The sequence below is a fragment of the Octodon degus genome, unplaced genomic scaffold, assembly GCF_000260255.1.
Source record: "Octodon degus isolate 3935 unplaced genomic scaffold, OctDeg1.0 scaffold00072, whole genome shotgun sequence".
Taxonomy (NCBI): domain Eukaryota; kingdom Metazoa; phylum Chordata; class Mammalia; order Rodentia; family Octodontidae; genus Octodon; species Octodon degus.
This window is the reverse complement of record NW_004524648.1, coordinates 2,100,443-2,126,097: the sequence shown is the minus strand read 5'-3', so window position 1 is coordinate 2,126,097 and position 25,655 is coordinate 2,100,443. Positions and strand designations below refer to the sequence as shown.

Genomic DNA, 25,655 nt, shown 5'->3' with positions numbered 1-25,655 from the left:
AGAAGAAGAAGAAGAAGAAGAAGAAGAAGAAGAAGAAGAAGAAGAAGAAGAAGAAGAAGAAGAAGAAGACAACGACAACTGGCAGAGTAGAAGGAGGGGAGGGACAGCCATGTTCACGGGTACTAAAGTGTCAGAAGTCCAGCCTGGCTGGGTGTGGTGGTGTGTGCCTGTCATTTCAGCACTCGGGAGGATAAGGCAGGAGGACTGCAAGCTCAATGCCAGTCTGGGTTACATTGCAAGTTTGAAGCTAGTCTGGAACATGGCAAGACCCTGTCTCAAAAAGAAAAAAGAGGGGCTGGGGAGATGGCTCAGTAGAATAAGCGCTTCCCTGGCAAGCGCAAGGGTCTGAGTTCAATCCCCGGTTCCACAAAAAGAAAAAAAAAAAAAAAAAGAAAGAAAGAAAGAAAGAAAGAAAGAAAGAAAGAAAGAAAGAAAAAGAAAGAAAAGGAAGGGAGGGAAGGAGGAAGAGTGGGCCTGCAAGCCCATGAAGGCAACAATGGAGTGCCCAAGGCGAGGGAAGCGACGCTGAGAAGGCCAACGTGATCATGTCACAGAAGGTCTTGCATGGCTCAGCAAGGAGGTCAAAAAGTGAGCCTGGAAAGTGATGGAGAACCTCTTCATGATTTAAAGCAGAGGAATAAGAAGATTTATAAAAGTCCTAAACCTCTGATTCTAAGCTCCTAGAAATCAGGGACATGCAGGTCACTTCTCTGTCCCCTCTTCCAGTGCCTACATAGCTCTGTGCCTCAGTTTCCCCAACTATGAAATACTTTCAATTCACGCTTGATAATTTTCTATGATTCTGGCCACGGGTTTCAAAAAAGAAATGATTTTAGAGAATGACTTTTTTCTTCACACACAAAAAGCCAGGACAAGATCTATTCCCAAGGGCGTGCGGGTCAGGCAAGTTGGGGTGCAAGCCAAGGTCCTGATGAGGCTGTCACTCTCTGCCCGAGAGCTGGGAGGTATTCAGCCTTAGAGGACCCAATGGGGGCTCAAGCTTGATTTTTCTCTGAATTAGCCCCATTACAGCTCTATAATTATCAACAAGCAGGTGACAACTCTCAAAGGCCCATTAGTGACCAGCCCTCATTATTCTTCCCAAGATGTAAACCTCAGTGGGGCAGGTGACCCAGTGACTCCAAGGGCAGAGGCTCGGGCTGGCCGTGGCTACCAGGAGAATTACCTCCCCCACACCTAGCGCAGCCCAGACTCCCTCTCCACCGCCAACTCAGAAGCAGGGAGGCCCCTCTCCCACAACAGGCGCTCTGCTTTTTTTCTTTTTTCATGGTTACAGCTTCTAAGATTTTGGTTAAACAAAGTGGCAAACAGTAACTTGTAGGAAGCCACTAGGCTTTAAAGCAGAAAGTCTTCTGGCTCTCCAGGGCCCTCCTGCCAAGTCACCTCTCTTCTGAGTGTCCTTCCTCCAGAGGGGAAGGGAACTCTGGACATTTGCTCCCCAAGAAACCCCCAAGCCCTACAAGTCTGAGAATTGAGGCAACACTCCCACTTGGAAATGAGTATTTCTCACTCATCTTCCTGGGGTGCTCAGAGACATTCAGTGGCTCACCCAGCCTGGCCACTCTTTCCCAGAAAGCAAGCAGGTATGTGCTTCACCGGAAGCATGTGAGCTTCCTAGACTGAGCGTGCCAGGGGCCCTCCAGAGCTGCTTCCCCTCTGCCCGTCCCTGCCCTGGCCTTCCCTGGGACTTGGAGTGTGTGTTCTTGCATGTACCGTCACCCCAAACCCTGCCCCTTGGTAAGCAACCAGAGAGTACATGGGTTTGAATGGCACCACTGTGTGGGTTGAGCACCTGCTCCTGATGGCCTCAGGGATGTGGCCATGGCAGGGTCCCTGCTCTCAGAGGCTAAGGTCACAGCAGAGCAGGCAGGTCTCAGCTGAATGGCAACCGCACAAACTGTCCCTCAACTGCGCAAGCAGCAGATTTGAACAATGTCATTACAAAAGCTGGGTGAGTTTGCTGGGTACAGTGGGGCACCCCAGTAATGCTAGCACTTGAGGCAGGAGCATCACACACACACGCACGCACGTGCGCACAGGGCTGGGTGAGTCCTGGGGCTGCGGTTGTGGCTACAGGAATGGTGCCCTGTGCTTCCCCTGGGCCCCTGCACAGCTGGGGTAAGGGCAGCAAAAGGCCAGGTGCAGTCAGCCCCGGAGCACACACTGTCCACTCAGGCACAGTCCCTTAGGCTCCCTCCAGACCAATCGCCTCTGCCTTTGGACACAGCTAACAAGTGTCACTGTCACACATGGCTTCATGGAAGAAACGACTGCAGGCTAGAATTGCAGCTGGGCTGCCAAAGGCAGCTACTCTAACAGGGACTTCAGCTGATGGCAAGGGAGGGGCCGAGGGAGGGCACCTGCAGAGGGGTCGCCTCTCACCTTCTCCCATGTCCGAGCTGTGGTTGTGACTTGCACGAGAATCATCACAGTTGTAGAAATGACTCAGGTTGTTCGGGAGACCTTATTTGTATATTCTGTTCACAAGGCAGGGAGAGGTGTGATCCGGTTTCGAATAGATTTCTTCCAGCATGGGTCTCTGAGGGGCCGGCACAGTAATCTAGAAACATCACAGAAATGGCTCTGTTCCTCCTTTAAGTATCTACTAGGCACTTGCTATACCCCAGCTGCTATGTGCTGTGAGGTGGATACTACTGCTGTCTCCAGTTTGCGCATGAGGAAGCTGAGGCACAAAGTGTTTAGATAAACTGTCAGAGTTCATATAGTAGAAAGTGCTGAGCAGGGAAGCTGGGCATGGTCGCACTCACCTGTGACCCCAGGAGGCTGAGGCAGGAAGATTGCCATGACTGAGGCCAGCCTCAAGACAGAGAGAGAGAGAGAGAGAGAGAGAGAGAGAGAGAGAGACATCAGAGAGAGGGAGGAGAGAGACAAGCAGGGACTCAAACCTGGGGAGTTCCACGTCAGGTGTTACCCCTGTGTGCTGCACCCTGGTAGGACCTGGGGAACAAGACAAATATGGTTCTCAGTCATCTCAGAAAAAAGGGCAGCTCCACCCACCTAGTTTCTCTGGCCCCTTAGTTGGCCCTTTTCCCTGCAGACCTGAGAAACTTTGTCGAGCCTTGGCCACTGCACTGACCCCGGGCTTTGCAGACTTTGCGAAGCACCAGAGGAAGTACATTTCAGCTTTGCAGGCCACCCGGTCTGTGCAGCGCCGCAGAAAGAGGCCGTGGATAAGAAGCGCATGCTGGCCTTGCTCAGAGCTGTCCTCCAAGCTCCACCCCCAGTTGGTGTGTCCTCTCCCCAGCCCTTCTGTGTCACGGCCAACTCCTGCCAATCCTCCACCTCTCTGGTGGCCCCAGTGCAGTGAGTCCAGGCATCCCTCCCTGGGCCGCCACAGCTCATGGGTCCCCCAACTGTGGTAACAAGTTCTTTGTGTCTGTCCTCCAGAAAATCATGTTTTCCTCGGGGGCAGGGATGTGCCGTGTGTATATCCTCATCTCAAGGGTAGCAGACTGTAAACACTTGGTGAACAAAGAATGAATGAATGAATGGGTGGGTGGGTGGGTGGGTGGGCGGACGAATGAATGGGGCATCTATTGACCAGCCAGGCAGCTTGGGAGCAAGATCAGGGCCTCTGAGCACCCAGGAATGGTGCCGTGCTGCCCACGGCCATGCTGCATCTTCTCCCAGCGCTGCTCCTCCCCCTTCCTGCTGGGGCCCGCGCGGGCATGGAAGGCCACAGCTGCTGCGTGTGATGGCCTCTAAGGGTGGCAGCTGCACCCTCTGCCTAGCCCTTGGGAAATCACTGCTGCCTCTGACAGACTTGAGGGCAGCAGCATGAGAACCCAGCTGGGCCTTTGCACCCTGCCCAGGGTCCCCAAGGGAGCGGAGGGACCAGAGAGCCATAGTCCCATGTGCTACCCAAAGGTCAGGTAAGTGAAGAAGCCTCTCAGGCCACCCTGGGCCTGCAGCTTCTCAAAGTCCCATCTCCTCTGCCTTGCCACACAGTTCTTGTGACACTTCACAGGTTGGGGAAACTGAGGCACAGAGCCCAAGCTGGCAGCTGCACATGGGGGAAAGGTGCCCACTTATGTGGGTATCTCACTGGGCCAGGCCCAGGCAGCACAGCACAGGGATTAGGGCGGACCACCTGATGGGACTTTGTTGCTACTTAGAGAGAGGGGCAGGAGGGGTCCTGCCTCACTGCTTTGAGCCTCAGTCCTGTCTCTGGAAAATGAGAAGAATATGTCAGCTCCCAGGGTTGGGTGGCTGGGAGGATGGGTGACACAATTGGCATACTGCTGGTGCTCAGTTAGTGGCTGTCACCCGGGATTCTGTGACATTCTTTAATTCCTGCCTATTTTTGGAAAAAAAAAATTAGTGATATGCCTTTATACTTTGACCTGTTGCCTAGAAGGAAATGGTTTTATTGTTAATGTATGCAGACTTCAAATCTTTCCTTTGTAAAACTTGATTCATTTTGTTTTGTTTTCTAGCACTGGGAATTGAACCCAGGGCCTTCATCCTGAACTACATCCTCAGTCCCACCTCTCCTTTTTTTTCTTTAAATTTTGGGACAGGATTTCACTCAATTGCCCAAACTGGGCTCTAACTTGCAGTCCTCCTGCCTCAGCCTCCCGGAATGCTGGGATTACAGATATGCTCTACCTCAAGCAGCCAAAGTATATTTTTGTTTTGTTTGCAGCTCTGGGGATCAAACCCAGGACCTTGCATGCCCTAGGCAAGTGCTATACCATGCACCCACACCTCAGCCTCACATATCTCTTTATTCCTGGACTTTCCTCTCTGGGCAGGAGGTGGTGGTATCCTCCTCATAGTGAATGTGGGTGTATGTGTGCCTGTGTCCGGAGTGAGCCTCAGGGTGCCTGTCACAGCCCCGAGAATCCGTGCCGCTTCTCAGTCTCAATATGGAAATGATCTGGATAATTTTAAAATGCTATTAGTGGTATCCTCAGATGGTTATGCTAAGCTTTGCTGTTAGAGTAATACTTGGGTTGCTTTAACTAGTTTCAGCCGTTTAAAAGTGAAAATGATCGTGCTTTTCAGTTTGCCTGGCAGCCCTAAAGCTTGCTGACAGCTCGTGTCCACAGGGGTGGCAAGCGCCATGCAAGGGGTGCAGGCCTGGGAGGTTAATTTGTGTAAACCACTGACACCCTGTGAAATCAGAGATGCTGCTTTTCTGCCCACATTTCATGAAGATTTTGCATATTCAAATATTCTGAAAAAGATTATGAAGAAAAAAAAATTAAAAAAAAAAGATTATGAAGAATATCTTCATCCTGTGCCTATTTTTCCAAATTAATCTTTTGAATCTTGAACAAAACAAAACAAAACAAAACAAAAAAATAGTATGGCTCCTCAAGCCCCAAAGGGGAGAGGACACCTCTTGGGGATGCAGCCCCAGCGTGGCCCGTGCACTCTCTGTCCACAGCTGCCCTGGGAACCCTGGACTTCAGCCTGCTGTACGACCAGGAGAACAACGCCCTGCACTGCACCATCAGCAAGGCCAAGGTAGGCCTGCACCCCCACTGGCCCCAGACAGAGGGGAAGAGCTGCGTGGGGCCCATCCTCCCCGCCTTCCTTCCCCTGGTGTCTGCTGTGTGGGGTGCAGCACAAGCAGGGAGCTCTTGCTAAGCTATCTCAGCCGTCTGCTCTCCAGAAAAGCTCAGTAGAACAGTCTTTAGGGGAGAAAGCCCTGGCTGGGCTCCTAGGGGGCAGGGGTGGTCAAGGATAGGAAGAGTTAAAGGGGTTCTGTCTTGCAGGTGAGGGAGGGCGCAAGAGGGCGCTGATGGCTGGAGTCTCCCCACCCCATGTCCCCATCCCCTGTGCTTCTAGGCTCCCTGAGTGGGCACAAGTGTGCTGTGTTAATGGTACAAGAGCCACATAAGAAGGCTGACACTCTCAGCAGATTAGCCTCTGGGCCTGACCTCAGAAGGTCTCTGAGCCTTGCTCTGCAGGGCTGAGGGTGCCTACGCACCTCACAGTGGTCCAGCCAGGTCCCCACAGTGGCCCAGCCAGGTCCCCAGGGTGCCCCGAGTCTCGGCCCGCATGTCCACTGTGTTCTCACCCTTGATGTTGCCTTGCCCCCACCATAATGGCTCCCTCTGGGAGGAAGGTGCCAAAGCTGATGTTCTCTCGCAAGGTAAGGGCCCTCGTGGCCAGTAGACCCCTGTAGGACTGTGTATGGGCCTGGGCCAGCCCAGCTCAGATGGAGGGGCTTCCTACGGAGCTGCCTGGGCCCAGACCCCACCCCAACACCCCAACCTGCTGCTGCCTCCTGCCCCCACCTTGTGGCTCTGCACCCACACCAAGAGATAGGCTGCCAAGGTGCCCCCAGCCTGGGCCAGCCCACACAGACTGCCATGGGCAGGGTGAGTGCAGTCCAGGCTAGGCCCAGGTTGGCACCTCGAGGCTACTCTCTCCACCCCACCCTGCCCACACCCACCATGAGACAGAGCTGAGCACCTGGTGACCCCCCAGCCTCACCAGGGGGAAGGCCAGACTCTTCTCCTCTCCCTCAGCCAGCTTTATCAAGCTTGCCCAGGCTTGGGCAGTCATGTGCCAGGCCATCAGTGCCAGAGCCGCTTTTCCTTTCCATGCACCAAAACTTCTCCCTTCCTTCCCTGCCATCCCCAGATGCCCTGTGCATACTTGTATGTGCAGCCCCATTACACAGCTCCTTGTTCCCTCTCCCTTGGACCCTGCCCACTACCCTCTCACCCTCCCAGAGGCCTGTTGAAGGTCCTGCCCTCCCCTGAGTGGCTGAGGCCACAGAGCCTGCCTGGGGGACCCAGGAGTCAGTGGTAGCAAAGAGACATGGCCTCTGGCAGTGCCCACTCAGCCTTTCCACTCCAAGCCAAGTGTGGCTGGGTGTACACAGGGATCTGCTGGCTGGGAAGGTACAGAAGTGGCAATGACAGTTCGAAGCATGGAGCAGGCCACAGTCCCACCCTAGCCTGGCAGCCACCCCTGCCTCACCTCACAGATGTCCCAAATCTACAGAGCCACCAGATTTCCCAGCATGCTCTGTACTTGGTGCTGGGCACTCAGTGGGAGAGGCCAGGTGGCCAGAAGGAGAGAGCTGGGTCTGGAAGGAGCTTCATAGAGACACAGAGCCACCAAGCCTAGCCCCACCCATAGTCTTCAGAGCTGCAGTCCTGCACCGCTCAAACACCCCCACCCTGGCCATTGGTGATGTCCTTGGCAACTTCCAAGAGGCCTGGCACATCGGGGTGGGGAATAAACGCTCTGCCTGCTGGTGCTGTCCCTGCCTTGCCTCCTTCCCTCTGGTCCACAGCTGGGAAGTTGGAATTATAACTCCATTTTACAGATGGTAAAGCTGAGGACACAAAATAACTCACAGCTCATCCAGCTGAACTCCTGTCTCAGGCCAAGCTGTGTCCTGCCCAGAAGCAGATGAGTGATGGGTGGAAGCCTTAGCCAGATTGTCCCCAAGGCAGGGGGAGGAGCCTGGGCCTGATTGAATGTCTGTGTCCTCCACCTTATCAAAAACCAGCAGCTTCTCTGTGAATAAAGTCAGGGTGGGATGGGAGGGCTGCCTACCCCACCTCACGTAGGCCGAGCTTTCTTCTGCATTCAGGGAATGACATCCTGCTCCTGCCTTCTACTAAGCCCTATCCTGTGCGGTTCTGGACTGGGTCTTCAGGAGGATCTGAAAGCAGAGTTAGTGAGGGGTGCCATCTTGTGGAACCTGTGAACTCTGGACACTCAAGGACCCGGAACCCACAGCCACCAAGGAAGCTGTGTGGATGGCGGACAGAAAATCATATGGACTGAGGGTCGAGAGACTTCCCAGGAGGGGCCTGACCAAAGTCAGACAGTTATTCCTGGTGGAAGCGGGCCAGTCACCTGGCCTCCATGATGGAGAAGCTAGAAAGAGAACCGCAGGCCTCCCAATCCTTGGCAACTATGCTGGGCCAGGATGCAGGGGCAGGAAAGGCCATGAGGGAACTGAGGTGGCCTCACACACCCCACCTGGGGCTGAGGGGTCAGGGATTCTGGGGAAGAGGGTCACGAGTAGAGCTAGGCAGAAGATGCCTGCTGGCTCAGGCCCCTGGAGGCCATGGCTGCTCTGTGGCCCCAATCGCCAATTCACACCCTCTACTGGTCTTTGCTGCCCAGGGCCTGAAGCCAATGGACCACAATGGACTGGCTGACCCCTACGTCAAGCTGCATCTGCTGCCAGGAGCCAGTAAGGTGAGGGTTCCCACCCAGGCCTGCACACTGTGACTCCAGGACCTATCACAGCCCTGAATGTGTTGATGGGCTATTCTGTGACTCTCTGTGAGGGGACAGAGGGGACAGTTTCTGCCAGGTTTGCTTGGCCACGGAACCCCTGCCCCCATGATGTTTGACCCAGCAAGCAGACAGGAGCACAGAGGGAGTTAAGGCAGCATTCCAGCATGCACGGGCTGCCCACAAGGCATTCCTTAGGACAGTATGGATTCTAGCAAAAGGAACAGCCTTAACACAGGCAAGCATTGGGCATGCAGGGGCGCAGGGGAAGGAGGTGGCTCGCTTTCCCTGCAGCTGCCTGCTGCAGCTTCCAGCAAAGCCACCCCACCATCACCACCACCACAGGGGCCTGCAGGTGGGGGTCCCCTCGCATTGGCTTCCTGTAGCTGCCACAACAACTGCCACAGACTCAGTGGCCTAAAACGTTTATGATCTTACCACTCTGCAGGTTACAAGTCCGACATGGGCTTCACTGGGCTAAAAATCAAAGTGTTCCCAGGCATGGTGGTGCAGGCCTGACACCCCAGCACTCTGGGAAGCTGAGGCAGGAGAATCTCAAGGTTGAGCCCAGCCTGGGCAACTTAGGGACTTAGTGAGACCCTGTCTCAAAATAAAGGGCTGACGGGGCTGGGGAGATGGCTCAGTGGAGTAAGCGCTTCCCTGGCAAGCGCAAAGACCTGAGTTCAATCCCCGATTCTGCAAAAAAAAAAAAAAGAGAAAAAGAAAAAAAGTAAAGGGCTGAGATGGAGCTCAGTGTAAAGGCCCTGGATTTGACCTCCAGTATCACTAAACAAATAAAATTTTAAACATTAAGAGTCTCTGGAGCTGTGTTCTTGTGCAGCCCTGGGGAATGATCCATTTTTCAACTCTTTCCAACCCCTGGAAGTCTCCCAAGTTCTTTGGCTCCTGACTCCTCATGCTCAAAGCCAAGAAAGTCTCCCTGACCTTCTGCCCCACCACATCTCCCTCTGACTCTTTCCCTCCATGTCCCCGCTTCCACTTTTAAGAACCCCTGTGACCACGTGGGCCGCTCAGATCATCCAGGATTATCTCATCCTGCTTTTGTTTTGTTATTGTTTTGCTGCTAGAGATCAAACCCAGGGCTAAACAAGTACTAGACCACTGAGCTCCAACACACACACACACACACACACACACACACACACACACACATTCTCTCTCTGTCTCCCTCCCTCCCTCTCTCTCCCTGTTTCAAAGTCAGCTAATCAATAGCCTCAACCCCCTCTGTAGCCTCAGCCCACTTTGCCTTGTCAGCCCACAGGGAGCGGGCCCCAGGACATGGCCATCTCTAGGGACATACTCTTCCTCCAGCATTCACCTAGTGGTTTCCCTTTCTCCAGGCAAATAAGCTTAGGACAAAAACCCTGCGCAACACTCTGAACCCCACATGGAACGAGACCCTCACTTACTACGGGATCACAGACGAGGACATGATCCGCAAGACCCTGCGGTGCGTGAGGCCCCCCGGGCACCTGTTCGCCGCCCCACCCCGCTCACACCCTCACCGCTCATGACCCCCAGCCCACTGGACTTCGGGGCAAATCGGGGCACCCAGGGAGTCTAAAGTGTGGCTTTGCTCTTCGTCCCACAGCATCTCGGTGTGTGATGAGGACAAATTCCGCCACAATGAGTTCATTGGGGAGACGAGAGTGCCTCTGAAGAAGCTGAAACCCAACCACACCAAGACTTTCAGCATCTGCCTAGAGAAGCAGCTGCCGGTGAGTGGGCCTCGGCCGGTGGAGCCTCAGGATTTAATGAGCACCTACTCCACCCCCAGCCTGGCTGCGGAGCAGGAGACTGAACTTCCTGCCTGATGGAGGCGCAGGGCTGAGGGGGTGAGGGGAGCAGTGGGAGCCCAGGGAGAGGAGATGAGAGGAGCTGGGGGCTGCAGCTAGGAAGGATGTCAGCTTCCACCCTGAGCGCCACCGGGCCCCTAGGCTCAGGGACTGCATCTGGTGACATTCAGGGCTCAGGGAGGAGATAAGAGCAGCCCCTGTGAGAAGCCCAGTGCGGCCTGTGCGGGGAGGAAGTGGGAGGTGGGGGGGGGCGCTAGACGCTAGACGGCAGTACCAGCAGACCTGGCCTCAGGCAGAGAAAGGGCAACTGTGACATCTGGGGCCCGAGCACCCGGAGGAGGAGGAGGCGGCCATTAACTAGGAGCAGCTGGGATGTCACTCAGGAGCTCAATGGGAACGTGTCAGAGCTGCAGCCTGTGAGGTGCCCAGAGGAGACCGCGCTTAGCTCTTTCCCTGAAATTGCCATTGTTTGAAAATTATGTCAGAACAGATTTCGCCCCTGACAGGCTCCAGCAGCTGAGCCCTCCCAGGGTCCTGCTCTCTCCCTTTCTGCTTTCCTGCCCCCCTCTCTCTGTACCTTGGCCTTAAACCATTCTCAAAGGCTGAGGGGTTGCCCAGGACACTGCAGTGCTCTGGGGCCAAGAGAAATGGTTGGCCCTCAGCTGCCCAGTGTTGAGGACTCGGGGCAGTGACTCATTGTCCTCACCCTCCCAGCCAGAGCAATGGGAACGCCCAGGAGGACACAGCCCACAGCCACACCCAACCCCAGCACCCGGCCTGGTAGAGCCTGGCATCCTCAGGACCCAGATTCTTGGCTAGCTGAGCCCAAGCCAAGCCTCGCCACAAGTCAGGCTGCGGCCTGAGCTGCCTGCCAGAGCCCAGCTTTTTGCATAACTTTTTCAAATTGTGTTCTTTTGTCACATTCTCACCCACTCATAGACGTTTCTGTGATGGATATAACCTTTTCTATTTTATTATTAGTCATTAACTGCAGGTAACTTAGTTTTTTCAAATGATATAACTCATTTAGGAAGGTAGTGCTGGCTGCCATGATAGTTGTGTTCCTGAGTTCTGCTCATGAGCATAAACAAGTACGTGTGGCACTTACATGTGTGCGTGCACAGGCACATGCATGCAAGAGTGTGTGTGTGTGTGTGTGTGTGTGTGTGCGCGCGCGCGCACGCGCACATGCACCCAAGCACAGCCAGGCATGGCTGAGCTTTGCTTCAATTTGCTATAAGCTCATTGGTCAGGTGGGGCACACGGTGAGCTCCGAGAACAGTCAGTGGTAAGCGCTCCAGTGGTGAAGGCACATCTTGGTGGTACGTTCTGTGTTCATGGTCTGTGTACGTTGTTTGTGTCAAGTGCTAGCCACAACCTGCTCGGCGGTCTTCACATGAAGCACCCAAAGTGTAACCTCCTGTGCCTGAAAGTTTAGCGCCCTTTTTATCTCATCTCCTGGAGAGTGTGGATGTGGCTACGTGGGGACTCACCTTAGTGCCAGGCAGGGCGCGTGGTGGGCAAAGCCTGGGCCCACGTGAAGGAGGCGCCTGGCAGAGTCCCAGGGAGGGAACTTGGGGCTCCAGCTGGGTGTGTCAGGGGGAGCAGAGATATAGGGGAAGGGGTCCTGGGGAACAGTGGCCTAAAGAAATGCATGCTCTTAGGAGGACCAAGAGTAGACACATGTCTAGCTTTGTCCAGGGTGGGTGTTATGGCAGGAGCTGGGGTCCAACCGCTGAGGTGGGCACCAGGCACTGGGAGACTAGGAGGGAACTGGCTGGCTTCCCTGCCCAGCTCCCAGCTGACCCTAGTTAGGAAGGGGTCAAGGCCTTAGCTCTGTCTCTCCTCAGGGACCACCCTAGGCCCTGGCTTCTGGCAGACCTCCAGCAAAGGCCTGGCTGACCCTTCCGCCTTTCTCTGAGGCCTCAGGCTGGTATAGCCAGTGTGAATTAAACCCAGAAGGGACCACCTGTCCCTCTGTCCCCACCCTCAGGAACAGCATGGTGGGTGGATGCTGCTTGGGGCCAGGCCTCAGCCAGCCCTAGGGTATAACATAAAATAGATAGAATCTGTCTTCAAGGGACTTCAAGTCTAGAGGCAGACACAGGAGGAAGCAGGTAAAAGCCACACTGCATGGCAACAGGAAGAACCTGAGGCAAGGCTGTGCAGAGCAGGACAGCCAACTGCCAGGGGTCAGGGAATCCCAGGAGAAGCTGCTAGAGCCAAGCCCCATCCTGGGAACAGGAGTTCACAGATACGGAGACAGGAGGGCACTGGGAGTGGACTCAGCTTGAGAAAAGGTTTGGGGCAGGCTCCAAGCAGATCGGGCCTCAGCTGTGAAGAGGACAGAGCAAGGACCACCTGTCGCAGCGGCCAGCGCCAGGGCAGGGGCTGGCAGACCTTCTGCAAAGAGCCAGATGGCAAATCCATTCGGTTTTGCAGGCCCCACTGTCTCTGTAACAGTTCCTCACTCTGCTACTATAAAGGAAAAGGGGAAAAGAGAGGCTGAGTTCTGCTAAAACCTTATTAATGAACACTGAGGTTGAAAAAAATTCATATAATTTTTTAGTACTTGAGGGGATTGAAACAGGCCAATTACTATGTAGTTCAGACTGGCCTTGAACTCACCTTGTAGCCCAGGCTGGCCTCAAACTTTGGGCAATCCTCTTGCAGCAGCCTCTCAAGTGCAGGAATTACAGGCATGTGCCACTACACCCAGGAAACTTCATATAATTTTTATGTGTCATGAATGATCTCTTTTTTTTTTTTTTTTTTTTTTTTTTTTTTTTTGACCACTGAAGAAAGTGAAGCCCACTCATTGTGAGGCTCCACATGCATCGGGTCAAGCTGTGCAGGGCACTTCAGGCTGTGGGGCACAGGCGGGGAGGGCAGCATGGACCCTACCTGATGCAAGGTCCTCAGGAGGAAGAGACAGACAGAAAGACCCACTAAGGGCCCAGGGAGATAGCTCAGTAGAATAAGCGCTTGCCTGGCAAGTGCAGGGTCCTGAGTTCAATCCCCAGTACTGCAAAAAAAAAAATAAAGAAAGAAAGAAAGAAAGAAAGAAAGAAAGAAAGAAAGAAAAAAGAAAAGAAAAGAAAAGAAAGAAAAAGAAAGGGCCACAAGGATGAGGCTGAGACCACTCACCTGGGCCTCAGCAAGGCCCACTGTATGGTGGTGCCTGGGCAAATCGACAAAGCCAGGGGCCAGACCTTGTCTGCTGCCAGGCAGGCACAGGCGAGGACCCTGAGTGACTGCTCACCCAACAGGTGGACAAGACGGAAGACAAGTCCCTGGAGGAGCGAGGCCGCATCCTCATCTCCCTCAAGTACAGCTCACAGAAGCAGGGCCTGCTGGTGGGCATCGTGCGGTGCGCACACCTGGCTGCCATGGATGCCAACGGCTACTCAGACCCCTATGTGAAAACGTGAGTGTGCAGCTCAGGCCCACTGCCTGCTTCCCCTGCTCACCTGCGACATCGTATCTGGCACTGTGCCCAAGCACGGCCAGCACTGGAGGGACACCTGATGGGCAGGGACACCATGTTCATAGGGACCTGTTTTCTTAAGGGTTTCTTGGGCAATTTGAGGGGTTACTTGTGGCCAGCGCATTTTACAGATGGGGAAACTGAGGCCCAGAGAGGCCGAGTGGCTTGTGAGGTCACACAGAGAATAGCTATCTCCTAGTGCCACAGACAGGCCTCTCTGTGACGGTGGACCTCAGTGTCATGCGCAAGTTGAAGGAGAGGGCATGAGGTCGGGCCATGGGTCGCAAGGAAGCTGGGAGACCTGGCAGAGGAAACTGCCAGGATTGCCTGAGGGCACCAGCCCTGTGCACACAAGTACAGCTACAGGTCTACCCAGGTCCCCCACTGATGACAGCACAAAGGAGAGACACTACCTGGGAGCCAGCCCAGTGACCTGGGCGGAAGAGCCATAGAGGCTGTGCTCTGGACGCAGGGGGGCAGGTGGGACCTAGCGGCCACAGGAGAGGGGCAGCATGGGCACCACAGTGACCATCTTCACTGCCTGGGTCTTTGCACAAATGGGCTGGATGGGTCCCCACCCAGAGGTGTCCCCTGATACAAGGACTTGCAGAGGGACTCAGCTCATAGAAAGGAGGGGAAGGGGCTGTGGGCATGGAGGAGCTAAGGTAGGATTTGGAGTGGGCTTGGCTGAGGTGACCCGAAAGAGGTCCAGGGCAGGGAGTCTGGGGACATCATGGTCCCATGGGGAGACCAATACTCCTCATGGCACAACTCGTGCACTGTGTCCAATGGCCCCTGTCATTTTTTGGTCATTTTTTTTTAATCCTTTTATTTTTGGAACAGGATCTCCCTGTACAGTTCAGGCTGGCCTTGAGCTCACTTTGCAGCCCAGGCTGACCTCAAACTCACAGTGATCCTCCTGCCTCAGCCTCCCAAATGCAAGGATTATAGGCATGTGCCACCACACCCAGCTCTTTTGGTCACTTTTTAAATCATATGTAAGGATTGTTGTAGCCTTTTGGAGATCAACTGGTAGTTATCAAAAAGTGAAACACAAGCCAGGAGTGGAGACACACGCGTGTAATCCCAACTGTTTAGGAGGCTGAGGCACAAGGACTAAAAGTTCAAAACACCCTGGCCAACTTGGTAAGATCTGTCTGAAAATAAAATAAATAGGAAGGGCTGGGTAGGGTGCATGCCTAGCATGCGTAGACCTTGGGTTCAGTCCCCAGTACTGGCTTGGGGGGAGGTAATTTAACAGTTACCACATGATCCAATAATCCCGCTCTTAGATTTGTACCAGAGGAAACTGAAAATGCACATCCACAAAAAAGTGTATGCCTAAATGTTTGTAGCAGCATTATTCATAGTTGCTAAAAGTGGAAAGATCGCAAACTCCCTCCACTGATGAATGGAGAAACAAACTGTGGGTTTATCCATACCATGGAATATGACTCAGCCACTGACAGGCAGGAAGTACAAGTCGAATATCCCCAATCCAAATGCCAGAAACCCCAAATGCCTCAAAATCTGACACTTTTGCATCCCAACATGAAGCTGCAGGTAGAAAAGGTCACACCTGATCTCGTGACAGGTCCCGGTCACATGCAGGTGAAATAAAAATGTGGTATAAAATTACACCAGGGCGGTGGTGTGTGCCTGTAATCCCAGGCAGTTTTTGTAAGACTGGAGAGAAAGTTTGCAATCTCTAGGAAAGTTGGAAACAGTGTGCAACATTGTCTTCCTTCCAGGTTTGTATCCTAGAAACTCACGAACAGGTGGGAAGCTGTTTATGCCAGCGTGGCTTGTAATAGCAATAAACTGGAAACTCCAAATGTTCATCAGCGGGATAGATTAATAAAAGGTGGCATATGCAGACAGTGGTATGTTATGTGGTTAAGTGAATAAATTAGAGCTAGATGCATTAACGCGGACAGTTTTGCAAAGCATGCAAGCCCCACAGCAATCTGCGCCTTACCGTTGCATAGATGGCCCTCTGCATCTGCCAGCACTGGCAACTGCGGGCAGGCAATCCTGTTTACAGGCGGGAATTGTATCTATATGGAACAAATGATACAGTGTACCAACTATCAAATTATACAGTGTAACAACTGTGGACATAGTAGCACTGATACTGTGTTGGGTATTAGGGGTCCTTTAGAGGTGACTTAAAGTACAGTGTCCAGGAGGATTGTCTGGGCAACTGTGGACACTGGGCCATCTTATATGTGGAACTCGAGCATCCTGGGGTTTAGGTATCTGCGCTAGCCTGGAGCCACGTCCTGCAGACATTGAGGGGCCATTGCATTTCTTTCCCATACAGAGTGTCCTTGAGTAGGGGGCATGGCGCAGGACCCCAGGGGCCAGCAATAAGCCTCACCTTCCCCAGTGTTGCTAGATTTCCCTCCAGACAGAAATACAAGCTGAGGCCAGAATGTGGTCAACAGCTTGCATCCTGTTCAGTGCTCGCGTGCCAGGTGGACAGAAATTCCAGGTCATTCACCAAGTCACCCAGAGAGCAGGTCTCACCTGTCCTGGCTTCCTCAGGCAAGCAAGGCTTTGTTCCAGGCTAGGCCCACGGACGGCTGGTGGGGAAGGAGCTGCCGGAGCCCTGCAGCCGCTTCTCCTACACCCCCGCCCCCTCCGCTGCCATCGCCTTTCAGCGGTGGGCAGATCCAGGCACAGGCTCATCACAGTCAAACCTCACCTGAGAGCTCAGACTCGGGAAGACATTCTGGCCAAGATGGGGTCTGCTGCTCAGGGCTCCTTGGCTTCCTGTCTCTGAAAGGCCACCTCATGGACTCGGGGCCTCTACTTTTCTTAAAGCAGAAAAATGAGGCCATAGGTGCCCCTTAGCTCTCTCCTTGACTGGGCCCTGTGGCCCCAGAAGAGAGCAAGAGGGGAGCTGGGGGCAGAGCCAAGGAGTGAGCCTTGGTGGTCAAGGCTTTTGTGTGCATGGCAATTTTTATAAACCTCATCCCTGGCGACAGCTGCCTCAGTAGGTGCTGGTTGAGTTCTTACTGCGCTCCAGGGCTGTCACGCTCTAGCCCATCAGTCACTTCTGCTGTCAACCTCTGTAGCATGAGCTCGCTTCAGCACCACATATGCTAAAAACACACACACACACACACACACACACACACACACACACCTCTGTTGTATACCAGGGGAAACTGAGGAAACTAGAAAAAACTTGTTGTGCCTCCTCACTCCTGCTCTGGTCCTTGCACCTGTAACGTGGAGGTTCTAGGAGCCTTTGGCCAGCAGAAGTCACTGTGTGGAGGACCTCATGTGGCACTGCTGTATGGCCAGAGCAGGAGGGTCCTGACAGCCCCGCGACTGGCCACCAAGGGATCCCAGAGCTGTGGCGTGAGGAGGGAACAGCACTGCGGCAGAGGAAAGGACAGAGGCCTGGGGATGGTCCTGCAGAGCACTACACATGGCTGAGCCTTGTACTAGTGTCTCTCTGGCAGCCTGGTGTCTCAGCGAGGCATTGCCGGACAGTGTTGCTTTCTTCTAGATTTTCATACAAAGATAGTGGACGGTGGGCTGTCTTTTGATCTGGCTTCCTCAGCAAAGCAGACTCTGCAGCCGTCGCGCACTCTCTACTGTTTCTATAAGAAGCCAGTATTATTCGTGTAATAAAAGTCACAATTCTGAAATGCAAAGTAAAAGAACAATGAGATTCCAGCGAAGGCATTAAAGTACTCGGTCTAGCCAGGTGTGGTGGCACATGCCTGCAATCCCAGCACGCGGGAGGCTGAGGCAGGAGGATCGCTGTGAGTTCAAGGCCGGTTTGAACTGCATAGTAAGAAAGACCCTGTCTCAAAAAGACAAAAAAATTAAAATAATAAAGTGCTAGTTCTTTGGCAGGGGCCCAGTTGCCACACAGCCGTCCTGGAGGGCAGTTTTGCAAATGAAACAAGACCCCAGCACTCCTGTGCTGCCTTTCCACTGCTGGAAGCGGGCACTCAGCTGAGCGACCCGCACAGTGCCAGCCTGTGAGCTGGGCAGCAGGAAGCTGGTGATAGTGAGGCCATTGCAGTTCTGGCATCCAGCAGGGGGAGGCGCTCATCACACTCCTCTCACGCAAGGACAGGGCTGGAGGTTCTGCAAAAGGGAGCTTGGGGCTTGTGTCAGTCAGCTTCCCCATCGCTGCCCACCATGCCTATGCTCACAACAAAGGGGCATTGCATTCAGAGGATTCAGCCGCGGCAGGCCCACTCCAGCAGATGTGATAGAAGGATATGGGGAAGAGGAGCTGCTCCCCACAAGACAGTGGTGAAAAGCTGGGCCTGGTGGTATAGGCCTGTAATCCCAGCACCCAGGAGGCTAAGGCAGGAGGATTGCTGCGAGTTCAAGACCAGCCTGAGCTACATAGTGAGCTGAAGGCCACCCTGAACTGCATAGCAAGACCCTGTCTGAAAAATGGAAAAAAAAAAAAAATCCAGCGGGGAAACAGAGAGAAAAGATAAGAGATAAGAGAGGAGTCGGGGACAAGAACATGCCCGTCCCGGTCAGGGATCTGGGGGCCACCTCCAGCCAGCCCTGCCTCCCAGCAGCTCACCTAGCTCTGCACTGCACCTGAATGAATCCGCTGAGTCGCCCACGCTGACCCAGCACCCTGCAGATCCCGCCTCGGAGCACCTGAGCCTGGCTGCTGTTCCCCGACTGACTCCCTTGGACACGGGGAGCCTTGGGTGCCTGGGGCGGGAGGCTGGCTGGCTGGTGCCTCCTCTCTAGGGGACCCCTGCCTGTGTGCCTGAAGGCTTTTCCCTTCCTCGGAGCTCTGAGGAAGGCCTGATGGCTGCACAGCTCTGGAGAGGTGCTGAAGAAACACAGACTTTACAGGTTAGATAGATGGATTAGATGGTATGTGAATTATATAATCAATAAATTGGCTATTTAAAAAAAAAACTTTTAGACTGGGCATGGTGCCACATGCCTGTAATTCCACCTCTTGGGAGGCTGTAAACAGGCAGATCACTATAAATCCAATCTAGTAGTGACTCTGAACATCCTGTAGACCCTTCCCTAAAATACAAACAAAAAAAAAAATTTTTTTTTTGGAGCAAGGAACCAACTCTGTTAAAAATGTCTTTCTGGTGGGAAATACAAGTTTTACAAAAATTAGACTTCCAGGGCTGGGGAGATAGCTCAGTAGAATAAGCACTTGCCTGGCAAGCATAGGGTCCTCAATCCCTGGTACCACAAAAAAAAAAAAAAAAAAAAAAAAAGAAAGAAAGAAAGAAAGAAAGAAAGAAAGAAAGAAAGAAAGAAAGAAAGAGAAAAAAGAAATTAGACTTCCAACCAGGCATCATGGTACATCTCTGTAATTCCAGCACTCAGAAGGCTGAGACAGGAGGATTGCTGCAAGTTTGAGACCAAAAAGAAAAAAAAAAGTTTGAGACCAGTCTAGGAGCCACAAAGTGAGCTCAAAGCTAGCCTGAACTGCATAGTGAGACCCTGTCTCAAGAACAAAAAAGAAATTAGACTTCTAGAAGCAAAGAACTTGCTCTCCCGGGGGACGTCAGACGGCAGTTGACGAGAGCCATTCACATTGCCTGCTGCCATGGTGGACTCACCTTTGCCCACAGGGCTGTGCCAGGAACCCTGCAATTAGAAAAAGCAGGCTGGAAACAATCTCTGCAGAGACAAAGCTCTGCTGCACCCCGCTGGCTGTGTCTGCACCCCAAGGTTCCTCCTCATCCCCTTCCTGTTCCTTGGTTGTGATTCTAGGTACCTGAAGCCAGATGTGGACAAGAAATCCAAACATAAGACAGCAGTGAAGAAGAAAACCCTGAATCCAGAGTTCAATGAGGTATGAGGGGTTGCCAGGGCTTTGGGATGGGCACTGGGTCTTCCCCTGGGTGGAGGGCCTGGAGAAACCAGGTTTCCCAAGGGTCACTGTGGAAGCTGGAGGTGGAAAAGATGGAGATGAGCTGCCAACACCCCCCAGCCACGGGGAAGACCGAAACTGTGCAGGGCCACACCTGGCTACAATGCTGTAGGTGGGGGTCTGGGGAAGCTCCTCGGGGATCCAAGTGGGATTGTGGTCGTGGCAGATGGCAGGGTAGAAAGGGAAGTTTAAGGGACTTCTGTGTTCTTTGAGTGATGACAGGTTGGGAATGGGACTGTGAAGAGGAGAAGCTCTGGGTGCAGCCTGAGGATTCATGATGCCCCAGGGCCTCAGAGAGGGCTGCGATCAGGTGGATATCAGGGTGCTCGGCCCAGGTGGGTTGCAGCCAGAGACACAGATCTAGGGGTCCTGCATGGAGCAGGGGTGGTGGGTGAGCAGAGGGCCTTTGAGCATAGCCTAAGCCTTACCAGGCATCCCAAAGGCAGCCGAGGGAGAGGCTATGTCTCAGAAGCTGGCAGGAGAGGGGTACACACACACACACACACACACACACACACACACATAAAAGGAAGCCATCAGGTTGTGGTGGTGTAAACCTGGAATCCTACACTCTGGGAAGCTGAGGTGGGAGGATCTTGAGTTTGAGCCCAGCCTGGGCAGTTTAGCAAGAACTTGTCTCAAAATAAAAGAGATCTAGTATTTGACAAAGACCCTAGTACCACCTCACCCCTCCTCCCCCAAAAAGATGAGGTCAGCAAAGCCAGCCCAGCAATCAAGGATAAAGGGCTCACTTTTGTGCAGTGAGTCAGGAAGGGGACACACGCACCAGCAGGTGAAGCTCACAGTGTCAAAGGTGGAAGGTCAGGTGGACTGAGGCATGGGGCCCCAACTTGGATCCTGAGGGAAGAGCTGAGAAGCCACCCACCCTCACCCTCATCGTCCAGCCCTCCATCCAGCCTCGTAGGCCCCTGCTGGCCACGTGACCTTGACCCTAATAACCCTCCCCCTTTCTGGCCAGCAGGAGTTCTGCTATGAGATTAAGCATGGGGACTTGGCGAAGAAGACCCTGGAGGTCACAGTTTGGGATTATGACATTGGGAAATCCAACGATTTCATTGGTAAGAGGGCCCACAGGGGGACTTGGTGTCCCTGTGCCTGGGTGTAGCTGACAGTGCTGGCCCTGGCTCAGGCACAGCCGCCCTCCCTGCTGGTCTCTGAGGAAATGGACAGAGGCTCAGACATTATACAGCCTGCCCCTCTGTAACAGTAGTTGGCCCAGAGAGTGACAGCGCCATGCAAAATTCTGCTAGGAAGCTGAGATAGTGGCACTGGTGGCCAGTACCCTAGCTGGACTCAGCCCATGTGGCCCTGAGTTCCTGGGGGGTACAATAGCTGCCAACAGTGGGGCTGCCCTGCCCCCACCTGTCCCAGTCCCTGTTTCTCAGCCCTAATTCATGCCACTGCATCTGCCTAGCACTGCCCTGACCCCAGGCCGGGGGGGGGGGGCAGGAGCTGTGATGGGGGCCAGCTAATGTCCTCAGTGCAGCCTGGTAGGCAGCGGGAGAGGCTGGGGTCGTAGCAAAGAATCTGAGAGGCACCTCGGTCTCTGAATCCCTGCTGTCGCTCCTGCAGGTGGCGTGGTTCTGGGCATCAATGCCAAGGGCGAGCGCCTGAAGCACTGGTTTGACTGCCTGAAGAACAAGGACAAGCGCATTGAGCGCTGGCACACGCTCACCAACGAGCTCCCAGGGGCCGTGCTCAGTGACTGACTGCCCGCCTGCCGCCGCTGCCCCTGCCCCCGGCCCGCACAGGCCTGGCCCTGGGCTTCCTTGGCTGTCACCAAGGGCTGTGGCCCCGTGTTGGGCATGATCCAAGATGCCTGCTTGGCTACAGAGCCACTGCAGTCCCCGCTTGGTGGACACAGTACCCAGGCTACCTGAGAGACAAGGGAGGGCAGAGAGCCCGGCCTGCTGTCCGCCTCCCTGGGCATAGTGGGCAAGCGGTGGGAGGAGGCCTTGGCCATGGAGCAGCAAGGACCTTCTAGAGGGTGTAGAGTGCAGACAGGCGGGGGGGTTCGGGTTGGCGCCAAAGAGAACAGAGGAGGAGACTGTGGGCAGGCAGAGGACGGGCCTTGGACAAAGTAGCCCAAAGAGCTTCCGACCACGTCCGTTTCTCTCTGGCATGGCCGGGCAGGTGGAAAGAGGCCGAGAGCCAAGTGTGCAGTTCCTGGGGGCCCCTGCCAGCGGGTGACATGGGCCTGCCCTTGACTTCTCGCTCAGGAACTGGATGTAAACCAAGGCTGAGGAAGAACAAACCTTGGGGCTGCTGTGATGGACAGACAGGGAAGGCTTCCGGGAGGAGGTGGTACCTCTGTATGGCCTTAAAGGGTGAAGGGTTTCTAGGCAGAGTTGGAAGAACAGTCCAGGTGGTGAGAGTGTACTGCAGAGGCCTGGGACAGGGGAGAGGAAAGCCAGGCGCCAGGAGGGTTTATTAGGCAGGGCTGGCCTTGTGCCAGGTGAGGAAGTTGATGGTAGCGCAGGGTCAGGTTCAGCCCTCAGACCTGCCCCTGGTTCTGCTCAGCCTGAGTGTCCGTCAGCTGCATAGGGGAGAGAAAAGGGCACCTCTGGCACAAGAAGAAGCAAACCTTACTCCTCAAGCACCCCCTTCCCTTCCCCAGCTCCTTTGGGTTCAAGCAGGGTATTCGGGGGCCCTTGAGGTTACCCTCGGCCTCCTGCCCTTCTTGTGGTGCGATCCAATGTCCCTTTCAGGAGTACTTGGTACCAGTCCAGGGCCTGGTTTCTGGGAAAGCCAGGAGCTGAGAGGTCCTGCCTGTCTTTCTCTCTAGGAAGTTGCTAAGAGCATCTCAGCTTGGGGGTTCAGGCGTGAATGGGCTTTCTGGAGCTGTGGATGAACAAATACAGAACCGAGGTGCTTCACAGCCACTGCACGACCCCACCATACGCAGTCCATTGGGGCTGAGGGGAAGGAGCTTCCCGTGGTGGCCTTGCAACCCCAGCACAGCCGGGGCGTGTCAGAGCGCTGGACACCACACTTCAGATCATCTGGGCACTAGGCCCATGCCCTGGGAGTCCCGCTGTCAGCTCCCAGGCATGAGGGTCGAACCCTGGGCTGCGAGTACAGAGCACATCCTCCAAGGCCAGAGGAGATAGTTCAAATCCCCAGCATCCTTTCCCAGTCGGCTGCACAGGACTGCGGCCCCCTGCAGTACCCAGCCACACTTACTGCTCACAGAAACTTGGCTCCCCACGTCTGCACAGGAAGGCTTTGCCTGTGGCTGGAGCTTGCCAGGCACCGTCTTCCAGCATCATCACCACCCTGTGAGGAGAGTAACACCATCCCTCATGAGGCTCAGAGAGACACAGTATGCCGAGTAACACAGCTGGGTAGGGGGTGAACCAGGATTCAGACACAGCCCCTTTGCTTGTCTGGGCATCAGGACTAACCCGGTCCTTTCCCCTTGAGAGTGAAGGTCTCAGGAAGGACCAGCACACGGCGCAGCAGGGGAGATCTTGTTCTTGTCCCATCTGTTTGGCTTCTTCACTGGTTTTGAAGCTATCCATGCTCCTCTGGGGTTTTCTGGAAGCCTACAGCCTGCACCCATCCTGGCTTCCATACCCAGGGTCAGGGAGGCTGCGGCTGGGGCTCCAGCTGGAATGGGAAACCACAAGGGCCGAGGTGAGAGATGACCTACTTTTTAGGGGCCATGAGACTGGGTGAGCCACGGGGACCCTCTCAGCTTTGCCTTGTCGAGTGCTTCGTTCCCACAGGGACCTCGCAGCCTGTGAAGATGTGAAAATGCCACATGGCACAGCTAGAAGGGCAGGGGGACCCCGCTAGTGTGACGTCCTTGTTAGACCCTAGGAGAAGCAGGCCTGTGAGGGGAAAGGGCCCGCTGGGACAAGGAACCAGGATTCCTGGTAGCGGTGGAGGAACCTACTGCTCCCGGCAGGGTTCCAGCCAGCTAGTGCTAGGGCGAGAAGGGGCGCCCGCCCTGACCTCAATGGCAGTCCCCCGGGTCCTGGGGTACACACTACATCTCTGTTAAAGAAAAAACACTTTGAGAAGCTGCCTTTGACCCCAAACAGTCATCTTTCTTCTGGTCCATCAGCCCTACAAAGACATAAAATCTGATGCCAAAAGAAAAAAAAAAAAAAAAATCCAAAGTCGGGTGTCAGCAACCAGGGCTCCCCGGTGCGCCGCAGCCCCACCCGGCGCCCAGGTCTCCGCCCCGCCCACCGCCACCACTAGCCAATCCCAACCGGCCCGTCTTCCAACCCCGAGGCGGTAACTTCCTGACCTCTAGTGGCGAGAGCGAGGAACTGCACCTCTACGGCCCGCCCGCCGAGCCCGGGCTGTGCATGTCCTGCCCTTTGTTGCTTTTCAAACCGAGTGAACCTCCCGATGCATGGACTCTGGCTGTCGTCGACGCAGACTCGTGCACTGCTTAACACCGTTTTGCTACCATGTGACGGCTGCAGAAATCGTCCTCAAACTGCAGCCCCACGACAATTTTTGTACTTTGTCTGACTGCCTACAGGTGTCCTTTATAAGTCTTCTTTGTTAATATTTATAATGACATATAACCCAAAGTCAATGGAAACGTCCTACTGCGCTCATGTCAGCTTGGAGACTCATTTAACAGAATAGAAGGTTGAGTGGAATGAAAGGGGGAGGCACCTGGGCCCTTGCCAAGGGACGATGTGAGGCAGGCACCCAAGTTACAGGTAGGGAAACTGAGGCTCGGCACAACTCACAGCTGGTCACTGACAACCAGAATCGAAACCCAGGCCCCTCAAGACCGCACGCAGGACGAGTGTGCCATGCTGTGAGCCTCTCATTCCACAAAGGACTGCAGAGTGTTAACATCCCAGGTACCTGGCAGTGTCATCAGTGAGATCACCCACAAACAAATACAATAATGACATGTGAGAAAGTGACAGGAAAAAATACGAGTACATGGGAGTCGGAGGGGAGGACAGGCTGTGCAGACGAGAGGTCCTGTGCCCCCAGGAAGGCGAGCAGCCAGGGCCCAGGAGGCCATCCGTGTGCCAGGACGACGGTGAAAGGGACCCTGTTGCACAGGGCTTTGTGAGGACAGGCTTTGCTCTGTGCGAGAGAGGAGCCGCTTCACTTCTAAGGGACCGACTGCCTGGCAGGGATCACCCCCATACTCTGGGGAAGAGGCCCCTCTGGAGGCTCAGTATCAGCAGCAGTGGCAGCTGCATCCTGACCAGACCCTCATGTCACCTGACAGGTCAAGGTTCTGGCTGCCAGTGTCCCTTCACCAGTGCCTGTGTGCTGCCCACTTGCCCAGCCTGCCACCCTGTCCCATCTGCATGTGCCCTTTCTGCCGGCGTTAGCCAGAGTGCGGCCTGGTTATGTGTCGAGAAGCCCTGCCCAGGGCTCTGAAGCCGGCGGGACCTGCAGGGCTCCATGCCATTGCCGCTTAGGGAGCCAGGCCAGCAGCCGCAGCCTGTACCTCCATAGGACTCTGCTCGGCCTTTATGGCATTTATCACCCAGTAACTGCGCATGTTGTTGGGGTTTTTTGTTTGTTTTGTTTTGTTTGAGGGGATGCTAGGGGTTAAACCCAGGGCTTTTACACTGGGCTACATACTTAGCCTTATTTATTTAGTTTTGGTGCTTGAAATCTAACTCAGGACTTTATACTTGCCAGACAGGTACTTGTCCTACTGAGCTATATCCCCACCCAATTTATTTATTCACTGAGTCAAAGTCTCACTAAGTGGCCCAGGTAAACTGGAACTTGCCGCCCTCCTGTCTCAACCATTCTGTGTTGGGTTACAGTCATGCACCAACACCCCCAGCTTTATTCTCTTCTGTCCCCACTCTTAAGTCTTATTTATCTCGGCAACCGCTAGGCCTAAACCCAGGCTGAGCACACAGCAGACCTGCCTTCAGTAAGCGTTTCTTGAGCAAATGGATAAGAGCTGTCCATTTCAGGGCACGGTGGCACACGACGATAATCCCGGCACTCAGGAGGGGCGGAGGCAGGGGATCGCCGTGAATTCGAGGCCAGCCTGGGATACAGAAGTGCAGTCAAGGCCAGTCTGCATTGCATATTGAGACTCTGTCTCAAAAAAAAAGAACAAGGAAATCCCTGCCAGCTTGTAAGTTGCTTAAAAGGAATCAAACCTGTGTCTGGGGTGCCTGTCCTGATGAGAGGCAAGGAAGGAGAAAAGTGAAAGGAG

The 25,655-nt window shown here is 54.2% G+C and overlaps 1 protein-coding gene across 1 annotated transcript in view; it reads left to right on the top strand.

The window, feature by feature from the left end:
- The window catches only part of Doc2b (double C2 domain beta), a 24,890-nt gene extending 893 nt beyond the window's left edge, over positions 1 to 23,997 (top strand). Inside the window, exons 2-9 of the mRNA XM_004635475.2 lie at positions 5,435 to 5,514; positions 8,146 to 8,220; positions 9,621 to 9,730; positions 9,872 to 9,998; positions 13,346 to 13,503; positions 19,303 to 19,384; positions 20,445 to 20,541; positions 21,056 to 23,997. Coding sequence (XP_004635532.1) covers positions 5,435 to 5,514; positions 8,146 to 8,220; positions 9,621 to 9,730; positions 9,872 to 9,998; positions 13,346 to 13,503; positions 19,303 to 19,384; positions 20,445 to 20,541; positions 21,056 to 21,192 — 866 coding nt within the window. The 3' untranslated portion in view covers positions 21,193 to 23,997. The remainder of the gene's footprint in view (positions 1 to 5,434; positions 5,515 to 8,145; positions 8,221 to 9,620; positions 9,731 to 9,871; positions 9,999 to 13,345; positions 13,504 to 19,302; positions 19,385 to 20,444; positions 20,542 to 21,055) is intronic.
- The last annotated feature ends 1,658 nt before the right edge of the window (positions 23,998 to 25,655 follow it).